Source organism: Lontra canadensis, unplaced genomic scaffold (genome assembly GCF_010015895.1).
Source record: "Lontra canadensis isolate GAN:19392208 unplaced genomic scaffold, GSC_riverotter_1.0 scaffold206, whole genome shotgun sequence".
In the NCBI taxonomy this organism is placed as follows: Eukaryota; Metazoa; Chordata; class Mammalia; order Carnivora; family Mustelidae; genus Lontra; species Lontra canadensis.
Window position 1 is genome coordinate 1,760,745 of NW_022631200.1, and position 12,735 is coordinate 1,773,479.

Genomic DNA, 12,735 nt, shown 5'->3' on the forward strand with positions numbered 1-12,735 from the left:
CCGCCGCCGCCGCCGCCACCACCGCCGCCGCCGCCACCACCGCCGCCGCCGGCCCCCGCCAGCCCCGCGGCCACGCTGCCCTTGGACGGGTCGCGGCTGAGCGTGTACATGGAGATGTCCGTGGAGGCGAAGCCCGGGCCCCCGGCGCCGCCGGGAGACGCGTCCCGCGACGGCGACGGCTCGCTGGAGCGGGAGCTAGAGCGGGAGCGGCGGCGGTAGCGGAAGCGGTAACTGGGCAGACGGAGGATGGCCGAGGGGCCGCTCCCGCCACTGCCGCCCGCGCCCCCGCCGGCCTTGAGCAGGTCCGAGCGAGACTGGCAGTGCGCCTCGCGGCTGCGCTCGATGTAGATGTTGACGGCCAGCACGCCGATCACCTCGGCCAGGATGAACGACAGCCCGCCGAAGTAGAAGGACCAGCCGTACGAGTAGTGGTTCTTCTTCTCCTCGTCCCGCTTCGGGCCCGGCTCGCCCGCGTTGGCCGAGATGTACACGATCACGCCGATGATGTTGCTCAGGCCTGGGCGGGGGACGGTCAGACGGGAGCCTGGAGGCCACCCCGGCCCCGCCCCGCCCCCGCCCCGCCCCGCCCCGCCCCGCGGCCCAGCCCCGACCGTCCGGACAGTCCCGTCCCAAGCCTCTAACTCCTCGCGAGCTGGCCCACAACCCGCCCCGCTGTGGTCTAAGCTCCACCCCTCGGTGGTCTAGTTCCTGCCCCAAAGGAGCCCTGTCCAGTCCCAGGTGCTCTAACTCCTGCCGAGCTGGCCCAGGCCCCAGCCCACGCTGGTCTCATCTCCACTTTGGAAGGGCATAAGCCCCGCCCCAAATGATCTCTGCGCGATCCCAGGTGTTCTAACTCCTCCTTGGCTAGCTGGGGACCATGCCCCAGCTGGTCCAGGCCCTGGCTGGCCCAGACCTTGTCACGGTCTAAACTCCTTCCCAGTTGATCTAGACCCCAGCCCTAGAGGGTCAAAGCCCCCAGTCCCAGCTAGCCCAGGCTCCATCTCCTCTAGTCTGGTCGAAACCTGGCCCCAGCGGGTCCAGGCTCTGTTTGGTCTTTCTAAACCCTGCCCGTGATGACGTAATCCCGGCCTGGCTTTCCAGGCCCTACCCTGAGTAGTCTAACTCAATCTTTAATGTTATAAACCTAGGCTTTCTCCCGAGCCCTAAACTCGTTTAAACTGTTAATGTGGTAATTCCGCTGATTCTCTAGGCTCAGTCCCGTACTGATCTAAACTCTTACTTTCGTGGTATCAATCCAGACTGGTTATCTAGTCTAGGCCCTCCCCCTGCTGGTCTAAAATTCGCCCTTACTGAATCGCGGGGCACCCCTTTGCTACCCTAAGCCCCGCCTCCAACTTATCAAACCCCGCCCCCTGCGGGTCCAGACGTGGCTTCTCCGCCCGTACCCCGCCTTTGAGTCCTCTGGCCCAAAAGGAGATCTTGACCCATCCCCAAAGCACCCCCTTCTCTCATGCTAAATCCTCCCCCTTCTCTGGATTCTGTCCCCTAGCATTTCCCAGCACTACTCATTTCACGTAGAAAAGAAGGGAAGCCAGGGGTGCGGGGGGAGGGAAGTGTGGGGAAGCCTCACTCGAAGTTGGTCTAGATGGTGTGCGAGGGCAAGCTCTTCTTGGATCAACCGGGGTTCACGAGGCCCCGCCCCCTAAAACAGGTTCCTCCCCTCCATCTGCCGCCAATGCCCTTTCTGCCTCTCGCGCTCAGTCCTCGGGATGCCAGCCCCGCCCCTCGATCCTCAAGACCCCAGCTGTCTCAAGGTCCCAGTTGTCTCGAGGCCCCACCCTTTTCCTAAGACCCGCCCCTTCCGTCTGCTGGACCGCGGGCTTCCGAACCTGAGCTCCCAGCATCCCCGATTACGCGCTAGACACCTGATAGTGCTGGCTTGTTCCCCCCAAAGACGGCGCAAAGGCGACACCTACCTTGCCCAGCGGGTGGCGATGGAGCTCAGGAGGAGCCTAGGAAGGCTCCAGGCCCCAGCAGGCGCCTGGGGCAGGGTGGCTTTACAATCGCGCAGGCACGCGCGCGCGCGCGCGCGCGCACACACACACACACACACACACGTGCGCCCGCGCAGGTGGCCGCCCCCTCCCTCTGCCTCTCACCTGCTGCCACGAACAGGATCCCTGCGCCCAGAATGATGTTCCTCTTGGATTTATAGACCCGGGAGGCCGCCACGCACACGCCCCCGAGCAGCAGCAGGATGGCGCTGAGGATGGGGAAGATGCTGGAGGCCCGCACGACCCCTGCGAGGGAGAGGAGAGGAGGGGAGAGAGAGTGGGGGCCAGGGCGTCAGATGCGGCCTTCTGGGCCCCTCGAGCGCTGCGCCTCCTGTCTCCGCGCCTCTCGCTAGAATCCTCCAATTCTCGTTCTCTGCCTGTGTTCTGGCCATTGATTTTTTTTTTTTTTCATTCTCTCTCCTCTTTAAAATTTTTCTGTTTCTCGGTCCGATCTCCTCTCCCGCCTTTTTCTTCCTGCTTTTCTTTCTCCCTCGGCCTAGTATTCTCTCTCCTGGAACATTTTTTTTTTTTCCTTTTTATTTCCCAAAATCACTCTCCCTCTCTGTTTTTCTCTGACCTTCTCTGTGGACCGTCCCTCTTTTTTATCTTTCTCCTTCTCCTCTACATATTTCTTTCCTTTCTCTGGATTTATCAAATCTCTTAGTATCTTGCCCACCCCCTTTCTGCTCGGCTTCATCTCTCTGGGTTCCACGCCCTTCCTCCCTCTGTGCCCCACTCCCTATCCTTCTGCCCGGATCCATCTATTCCTCCGGGCTTCGCTTGTGTGTGTGTCCGTCTGTCTGTCTGTCTTTCTCTCTGCAGTCCTTTTCACCCACCCTCCAGACCCCAGCAAACGGATTTTGCGATTTCTGAGCTCCGCTGAGGCCGCAGCCAATCACAATTCAGGATTTGCCGCGTTCTCGGGGTAGCTACCAATCGCACCACCGGCTTCCCCGGCCAGCTCTCGAGAGTGGCCAGTCCGCGCTGCAGGTTGCCTCAGAGCCAGGGTGCAGCGGCCAATCCCAGACCAGAAACCGACAACCAGTCACGGAGCAGTGTCTCCGCGAGCTTGGGCGGTAAAACGGCCAGTCACCTCCCGGGATCCCCCCCCCTCAGCCCGCCCCAAGGTGAGAGGAGGGGGCGGGAGAGGGATCACAGAACCAACTGGGGTCCAGAGGATCTCAGCCTCCGGCTCTTGACTGGCCGGCAAGTTCTTCCCTGCCTGTCGATCTAAGTGCGCTCCCCCGCCCCTCCCTCAGCGTTCCGCCCCCGGCCCAGGCCCAGCAGCCCCACCCACCCACTCTGACTCAGACCCCCACGTACGGAGCAGATACTCCGCGCTGTCATGATCGTAGTCCGTGTCCTCCGGGAAATGGTTGATCTTCACGCAGACGCCTCTTTTCAACCCTGGAGGGGGATGGGGGTGATGGTGGCGGGGGAGACTTAAGAGTGGGAAGAACCCCCGGTGAGAGAAGACCCCTCCCTTCCCCAAACCCCTCCTCTGTCTGGGCCTATTGGGAGACAGGAAATCCTGGCTCCCGAGCCTTTCAGCATCTGGGACAAACTAACTACTCTGGCCTCGGTTTTCCCAGTAGTTAAAAAAAGAAAAAAAAGAAAAAAAGAAAGAAAGAAAGAGAGAAAGAGAGAGAAAGGAAGGAAGGAAGGCAGGAAGAAAGGAAGAAAGAAAAGTAAGGAGGGGGGAAGCAAAAACCATGCAACACTCACTAAAAGGCCACAAAGACCTTTGCCCTGTAACCCGGGCTAGGACACTCAACCTCTCTGGCCTTCTGTTTTCCCCCGCTATGAGAAAGAAGGCGCCGGTCTCAGCAATGTCAAGGCGCTCTGCGACTCTGAACTTGTCGACCGGTCTGAAAATGCGTGGGAAAACGAAGGAGCGCGCAGAAGGCGAGGACTACATTTCCCATGAGGCCCTATGAAGTCTTGAGTCCAATTGTGAGAGCGCAGCCCCAGTGGACCATGGGAGTTGTAGTCTCTTCAATTCTGCCTCTAGGGAGAGGGATTCCCAGTCTCTTACCTGGAATCCTCTGGAAGGAGATGGAGTGGCTGGAGCAAGTAGAGGCATGTGAGGAGGTTTGCCTCTAGGCGTCATGCGGTCTCACCCCCTTCTTCCATCCCAGAATCCTCATCCTCACACCCTTTGGGGACCTATCTTCTCACCTTTGGGGAAAGTTCCTATTCTATCTCTATCACATAACTGGAGATTGATACGTAAATAAATATAAATATAAATACATTTAGATTCCTCGATTCTCCAGGCTCCTTCCAACCTGCAGGCCTTTGCCCATGCTGTGGATTCCGTTCACATTCTTCACTGGTGAAAAACTTAGGCTGCAAGGGGGCAGCTCACAGGGTACCTGCTTGAGGAAGCTTTCCCTTGTGTGCGCAGGCGCGTGTATGCACACGCCTCCCACCAAAGATGGGTCAGCAACCCCCTCCAGTGCAGAACAGCATCCTGCGGTACCCTACTCGCCCCCCCCCCCCTTTTTGGGGCATGTCTAGGGTTGCTTTATGAGCTTCTTTTCCTCAGTAAGCTGGGGGTTTCTTTAGGCCGATAGGCATGGAGTCTGATTCCTCTGTGTGTCCCTAGCATTGCCTGGCACAAAGGAGGGAGGCCTCAAGAAATGGGCGTTGAATGAATGAATGAAATTATGAATATAGGGATAGCAGAAGGGGAGATTGTAAGCAGAAGATGATGGGGAAAGTAATGGGGATAAAGGAAAGGGTTGAGAAGAAGGAGTATAAGGCAGTGAGTAATTCCACTAATAGCTAACATTTGCTAAGTGCTTCCTAGGTGGATTAACTCATCCAGAGCTCCCACGAGTCCCATGAAATAGATAATGTTATTGGTGTTGCACAGTGGCCAAACGTTGGGAATTGGACTCACACTGCTTGATAATGAAACCCAACTCCATCATGTCCTGATTCTGTGACCTTGTTGGTGTTACTTAGGCCAATTTGCTTCAGTCCTTTCACCTACAAAAGGGACAATAGGACCTACGTCATGGAATTGTTGTGAGGATTGAAGCCAGGTAAAGAGATTGAGCACTTTGACTAGAACATAATTAAGTGCTCAGTTGATATCAGTCCATATACCCATTGTCCAGATGAGGAAGCAGAGCCACAGGAAGGATTAATCAATTCCCAGCTGATGGGTGGTGGAAACAGAATTGAAACACACAGCAGTTTGCCCTACTGGCATATAAAGTTATGGGCCGTTCACTACTATCTTCCAAGCATCTAGAACAACACCTAGCACTTAGTAAGTGCTTAATAAATATTTTTTATGAGAGTATGATTGAATGGGCCAAGGACATGAAAAGATGCTCGACATCACTAATCATTAGGGAAATGCAAATCAAAACCACCATGAGATACTGACTCATACCCACTAGGATAGCTACTATTTAAAAAAGCAAAGCAGAAAATAATAAACATGGATGGGGATGTGGAGAAATTGGAACCTTTGTGCACTGTGAGTGGGGATGGAAAATGGTACCAACTGCTACCATTTAAAAAATTAATTTAAACATTTTTAAATTAAAAAGTGCTACTATATGACCTCACAATTCCACTTCTGGATATATACTCAAGAGGATTCAAAGCAGGGTCTCTGAGAAACATGTGTACCCTCATTTTCAGGAACAGCGCTATTCACAACAGCCAAAAACAACCCTAGTGTCCATTGGCAAATGAGCAGAGAAACAGAATGTGGTCGGTACATTCAACGGAGTATTATTCAGCCTCCAAAAGTAAGGGAATTCTAACGATGTGATGAAACAGATGAACTTTGAAGACACCCTGCTGAGGGAAGGAGGCCAGTCACAAAAATACCAATATTGTATGATTCCATTTCTAGGCGGTATCTAGAGGAGTCAAGTTCATGGAGACAGAAGGTAGAGTGGTGGGTGTCAGGGGCTGGGGGAAGGGGGCATGGGGAGTTTTTGTTGAATGGGGACAGCTTCATTTTGCAAAATGAGAAGAGTTCTGGAGAACAAGTGCACAGCAATGCAAGTGTACCCTTAAAAAGTTACAATGATAAATTTAATGTTATGGTTTGTTATATTTTACCACAAATTTTAAAAAAATGAATGATTGATTGATTATATACCTCAAGTGCAAACTCTCATCCATCAGCACATTCATTATGGTGTGGTCGGTAAGACTGTGGGTTCAAGTTCTCCCCTTTCTTGAATGGGATCACAGCACACCTCTCAAAACATTCATCATAATTAAATGAGGTTGAGCATGTAAAGCACACGGCACACAGACCCTCTCAACAGATTAGTGATGACAGCAGCAATGATAACCAGTACCTACTAAGGGGCTAAGCACACGCCAGGCACCTAGAGCATTCGACAGGTAGTAATGCACTTGGGAATTATGACAAACCCTAGGGATACTGGATAATAATGATGTCCCTGATTTACAGGTGAGAACTGAGCATAGAGTGGGAGACTGCTCAGTTCCGTGTAGATGGTAAATTGAGGGGAAGGAGATTAGTTGTACCTGAGCTTCAGAGGTGAGCATATTTAAGACAATGGAGCGCAGTCCCTGAAACCACATGCCAGGACAGCCGCTTCCCAGCTGTGTGGCTTTGGGGACTTGAATGGCCCTGAGACTCAGCTTTCTCATTTGGGAAATGAGGACAATGACATGACCTCATAGGCTTTGCTAAGGGTTCAGTGGAACACAGGGTCAAGTGCAGAATACAGGCGGCTGGGTAACATGCTTCTGTGTATTATCTGACCTGACTAGGCTGAGCCAGGAGCCTTTTCTGTCCAGGGATGGCAGTAATGTGTCCCTGGGTCTCCCTCGAGCCTGCCTAGCACAGACCTGGGTAGGTGGGAGTGAAGAGGGGGCTGTGCTGCAGTGAGGGTGCATGGAGAAGGGGGCTCCAGCCCGCTCTGCCCCTCACATGTTGGGTGACCTTGTGGCTGACTCACTTCCCTTGCTGGCCATCAGCTTCCTCCTCACACCACTTCCCCCGGTACAGTTGGGAGGACTGGGGAGATAATAAGACGTGCAAAGTGCTGGGCACGGGGGCTTGAGATACCCCACTTGAAGGACTGCAGCTGTGGGTCCGGGTCTTGATTCCTGAGGAGGGAGCTACACCCACACCCACGTTACCAGCCCCAAGGGGCTCCTGGGCACTTGAAACGTGGCAATTGAGGTGAGGTGTGAGCATAAAATATGTACCAAATTTCAGACTTAGTGTGAAATAAATGCACAATATTCCATCAATTTTTTTACATGGACTATATATTAAAATGATAATATTTTGGCTATACTTGGTTAAATAAAAGATATTAGCCTTTATATTGATTTATTATAGTGTATAAATTCTATTTATTAAATTATATTCGTTGAACCTTCTCCTTTTTCCTCGTTTGAGTGTAGCTACTGGAAAAGTTTAAATCATATATGCAGCTTGTGTGATGGGCAGTGCTGGGTAAAAGGCCGAGATTTCTGGGCTACCAAGGGAGGGGGACTCAGGACAGTCACCTGAATTCTGGATAATTAGAACAACAACAACAACAGCAAAAACAAAATATCAATGACACAATCTAACCCTTACTCTGTGCCTGCTAGCCTTTTAAATACCTTATAATTACAGCTCATTGAACCCCTCCACAATCCCTGGGAGTTAAGGGGTGTTGCAAACCACAATCCTTGGAGGATGGAAATGAGGCACAGAGAGGTTCAGTGTGGAGCCCGAGGTCACCCTGCTATGCTCAGCAGGCAGGAGGTAAACCCAATCCCAGTCTTGTCCCAACGTCTGTGTCTCAGTCACTCTACCTATTGCGTCTGTCCGGGAGACTCACAGGGACATGGGGACGGAACCCGAAAATCCCCGGGGATCGAGTGCCTTCAGGAGGCAGTGGTCCGGGGGGCTAGGTTTCTACATTCCCAGGTCCCTCGTGGGCTGGAGGCTGGTGGATGCCTTGCTTTGTTCTCCTAGGAAGGAAAACAGACCTGGATTCAAATCCAGACTCGACTGCCTATGAGTCGTGTGACCTTGGGAAAGTCATTGCACTTTCTCTGAGCCTTCACTTGCATTTCTAGAAGGTGGGGATGATGGGGGTACGTATTACATAAGGCTACTGTGAGCACTGTGTGGCAAATACATGATGATTACAGTAATAATGGAGCCGGCCTTCATTTACACCCTCCTTACCACATCTCCTTTGGCTTCCGGGACACCCACTTACCTCATTTTCCCTAAATCTCTGTGGCTTTTGCTTTCTGAGCTCCTTTTGCTGGCTTCTCTCATCTCTCTTTTAATAGTGGACTAGCTCAGGCTGCAGCCCTTCAACTAATTGTTTGGTATGTTTCTCTCTTCGCATTATCTAGGTGACCTCATCCATCCACATGCAATGACCCCCCCAATTTATATCACCAGCCCAGACTGTCCCCTGAACTCTGGCCTCGTACAGCATATCGCTCACAGCCTAGATCAGGGGTCAGCAATCCACAACCCGTGGGCCAAACCCAGCCTGCCAAATCTGGCAAAGAATGGGTTTTACATTTCCTAAGTGAATGGAAAAAAAATATCAAAGGAGAGTGTTTCGTGGCACGTGAGAAAGATACGAAATCCAGAGGTCGGTGTCCACACACGAGTTTAACTGGAACACGGCCATGCTCATTCACTCACGTGTCCTCTTTAGATGTTTTCAGGAGTGGCTGTGACAGGGACAGGTCCACAGAACCTAAAACACCGACCGTGTGGCCCTTGGCTATGCCCACCCCTGTCTTAGGTGATACCCCTAAAAAGCATCCTAAATGCAACACATCCAAAATCGAGCTCCTGCTAGCTGTCCTCACAATAAATTAGACCAGAGAAAAGAAAATACATAAAATGAAATACACACTGAGCTGTCCCCCGGAGGCCTCCCTGCACCCACCTCCCACCCGCTCCGTGGCCATTCTCGGGCGCTCAGGCCACAGCCTTGGGAGCAGTGACTCCCAACCAGGGATGAATTTATTCCCAGACAGAGAAAGTGGACAACTTTGGTTGTTATGACTTGGGGACTGCTCTCGGCACAGAGAAGAAAAGGTGGAGGCCAGGATGCTACTGAGACCCTACAGTGTGCAGGATGGTCCCCACAGCCAAAGTGTCCGGAGTGCTGAGTTTGAGAGACGCTGCCTGGGAGAACCCCGATCTCTCTCTCTCTCTCTCTTTCGCCTCCCACAGCCACCCTGCCACAGTGCTGCAACCCCCACAGCCACTCTAGCTTTGGGACACGCTCTGAATCCAAATCTCTCCTCCAACTCCACCCACCCACACCCCAGACAAGCGTCCGCCTGTCCTCCCTCTTGCCTGACCCCTCAGTCTCTGCCCAGTGCATCCAGAGCCCTCCTGTCCGCTAGGTACGTCAGGAACGCTGGACGGGAAAGCCAAGTCCCATCCCAGCACCTAGAACATGTGAAATGGGGGCCTGTTCTCTCTTGGATTGCGTCTCCCACCACAGCCTCTTGCTCACGTTACCGGGGGCCAGACACCCAGGCTCCCACCTCAGGACCTCCGCCGTGGCTGCCTTCCCTCCGGAGAGCCACGTGGCTCCATGTCCCCTTCCTTTAGGCCTCCACTCCGAGGTCGCCCGCTCGGTGAAACCCATCCTCATCTCCTCACCTGCAATGTCACACGTATGTCCTGACACTTTCCATCCTGTCCCCTGTCCTCCTTAGCACTTAGTGCCAGCTAACACCCTAAAGATTTTGTTTACTTATCTTTCTTATCATTTGTCTCTCCCTCGTGAATAGAAGACATACGAAGCTGGGATCTTTTGTTTTTCCCTGCCATTCACCCCACAATCAAGAACAGTGTCTGGCATATAGTGTAAACTCAATAAATATCAGTCCTATGGATGGATGGACAGATGGATGGATGGACGGACGGATGGATGGATGGCATTCCTATTATATGCTGTCCACGGTCCTAGGGGTTTCAGGACACAAGCCCCCACCCATGGCTGGTGCCTGGCGTTTGGTCAGACCAGTGAATGGACCGGACTCGAACACCCACAGGAGGAAGGAAGTACGATAATAAGACAGTGGACAGATGTGAGGGGACAGGGAGCAGAGGCGACTGTGGGGACGTGCACACCGCATGCCTGATCTGCAGGGGCAGCGGCTGCTTGGACCGGCCAGTCGTGGCCACTGCAGAATGAGGCCCTGCGCTGTCAGATCTTCCACTAGTTCAAAAGAAGCTGGAAATCAGATTTTCAATGTGGAGTCTCCCTATTTTTAAATGTTGGCAACTGACTCGGATTTTGGTTTCAGTTTTAAACACTTGGCACACCAGACAAAGCATATCAGCACATCCCATCCTTGAGACCTGGGTTCTCCTGGCTCTGCCCCAGTCACAGCTGGGTGACCTTGGGCAAGTGGCTTAACCTCTCTGAGCCTTGGTTTTCTCATCCCCGACAGGATCCTGCCTCACAGGATTAAAGGAGACAACTGCACTCCTCACTCACCGCGAGTGCTCAGCAAAAGAGAGGAGGAAAGGATGGGAACAGAGAGGGATGAAGAAGTGGAGGGATCTTGGTCTTTTTGATGCTGGAGGAGAGGTCTGGGGCTGTGGAGTTGTGCAGAAGAGCCGTGAGGCTCAGAGAGGTGCACAGATACTGATCACACAGGAGACAGACGCGTGGTGGGCCTGGGACCCAGATGTCCTACCTCCAGCCTCAGGCCCAGAGCTGTGCAGACGCCGCTGAGTGGGAGGGAGGAGGGGCTGGGGTGGGGGCAGGGATAGGGCAGCAGTGGGTAGGTGAGCGGGGGTTGAGGTGGAGGCCCCCCGACAGGGACAAGGGCTACAAGAGGGAGAGCAGCACCCAAAGAAGAGCAGAGATGGAGACTGGGAGGGGCAGGGGTCTTAGGGTCACCGAGTGAGGTGTTCGAGGAGGAGGAAGAGGTGGGAGGAGGCGTGAGGGGAGTGAAGATGAGGCAGAGGAGGTCTAGGGCCAGGCGGGGAGGCTGGAGGAAATCCTAGGGGAGAGGGCCAAGGCGACTGGAGTCTACAGGGGGGAAGAGAGGAGAGGGTAGCGAGCTCTGACCAGAGAGGGTAGGACCATGACCCATGATGTCTGCGGGAGAAACAGCCCAGGAGGAGGAAGCAGGGGCAGGGGCGGAGGGGACAGGGTAGGGTGTCTGTAGAGAGCAGCTGAGAGGGGCCGGAGGAGGCCAGCCTGCCCAGCAGAGCAAGGGAGGGTCCCCGGGAGAGAAGGGAAGGGGAGGGAAGGAAGATGGAACGCAGAGGGCAGGGTGAAGGGAGGAGGAAAGGGAGGGATGGGGCGGGCGGCAGGCGGGCCACTGGGGCCCGAGGGGAGGGGACGGTGTGCGGGGCGGGGTGGGGGGTGCAGGAGGGGGGCCGGGACCCCGCGAGAGGGGACAGAAGCAGCCAGCGGAGGGGGCGTCCCCGGCCCGCGGAGTCTGGAGGGGAGGAGGGGCGCGAGGCCGGGGCCCCCCGCACCCTACCTTCCAGGCAGCAGATCCTCCAGAGCCCCGAGTGGGTGAGGCCGCCTGGGTCCTTCTTCTCCGAGGAGCCGCTGCCCCCGCGGTGGGGCGGCGCGTCGTCGCTGGCCGTGAGGTTGGTGGTGTTACAGATGAAGGCGCGCGTGTACAGCCAGTAGTCGGTGCTGATGGCGATGGTCATGAGGCCGAAGGCTGCGAAGGCGCCCACCGTGGTCAGCAGCACCTGCACCCCCTTCTCGCACCAGAGGCCCCTCTCTTCATTCCAGCGCTTCAGCGACTCCAGTTTGACCACGGGGAGCCGGGGGGCCGTGGGCCACCACCGGGGCAGCGGGGGCGGGGCCGTGCCGGCGGCTGGGGGGGGTCACGGCGCAGGCAGAAGTGGGGGCCCGGGGCTGGCCGGGCTGCGCGGGGGCGGCGAGGAGGAGGCGCGGCCCGGGAGGGGGTCAGAGGGCGGCCATGGGCGCCGGCTGGTGGGGGCGGGAGCGGACACAGGGTTAGTGGAGAAGGAGCGCGCCTGCCCCACTGCTGCCCCGACCCCACAGCGGACCCCCACTGTCTCCGGGCTTGAAGAAACGCCTTCCACTCGGGTTCTCTCCCTGCCTCCCTTTCTCTGGAAAGTCCCCCTCGGCCCAGGGCAGGCTTCCCACCAAACCCCACTGGGAGAAACCGCCCCCCACCGAGCCTGACGCTGCGGACCCCCCTCCTGCGCCCACCTGCTCCTCCCCCTGGTCCTCACGTCTTACCCACCCGGAAGGCCACCACCGCTACTCTGGCCCCCGGGCTTCCTCCTCCCAAGGAACCTACAAGAGCCCCATCACCGTTCTTATCTCTCAGGGTTCTGCCTGCTCCCCTCGTCCCCTGCAAGTTTCACCTCCTCGCCTACTGTGTCCTCTCCTCAAGAAACATAAATCTCTCAATCTCTCTCCCCAGCTAACAAAAATCTTCCCAACGGATCCTCGCTGTTTGCACAACTAAGAAGAACCACGTGGTCACCACCACTCCCACTCCCACTCCAGCCCCCTCCCGTCCTCACTCAGACCCCTATGTCTCTGGACCAGGGTTCTCAACCTCTAACACAGCTGGAAATCACCGAAGGACCTTAGAGATCAGGATACCTGAGCCCCACCTAGGCAATTCCAATTTCATTGGTCTGGGGTGTGGTCCCTGAGCATCTAGGTTTTAAAAATTTCCCTGGGGGATTCTAATGGGCCACCAGCACATGGAACCC

The 12,735-nt window shown here is 55.2% G+C and overlaps 1 protein-coding gene across 1 annotated transcript in view; it reads right to left on the bottom strand.

Annotated features, from left to right (window-relative positions):
- CACNG8 (calcium voltage-gated channel auxiliary subunit gamma 8) overlaps positions 1-11,868 on the bottom strand; it is a gene marked incomplete at its 5' end in the record, with an annotated part of 12,744 nt that extends 876 nt beyond the window's left edge. The window contains 4 exons of the mRNA XM_032848740.1: positions 1-517; positions 2,121-2,261; positions 3,339-3,422; positions 11,511-11,868. The exon at positions 1-517 is cut by the window's left edge and continues 2 nt beyond it. Coding sequence (XP_032704631.1) covers positions 1-517; positions 2,121-2,261; positions 3,339-3,422; positions 11,511-11,868 — 1,100 coding nt within the window. The remainder of the gene's footprint in view (positions 518-2,120; positions 2,262-3,338; positions 3,423-11,510) is intronic.
- Between the last annotated feature and the right edge of the window lie 867 nt (positions 11,869-12,735).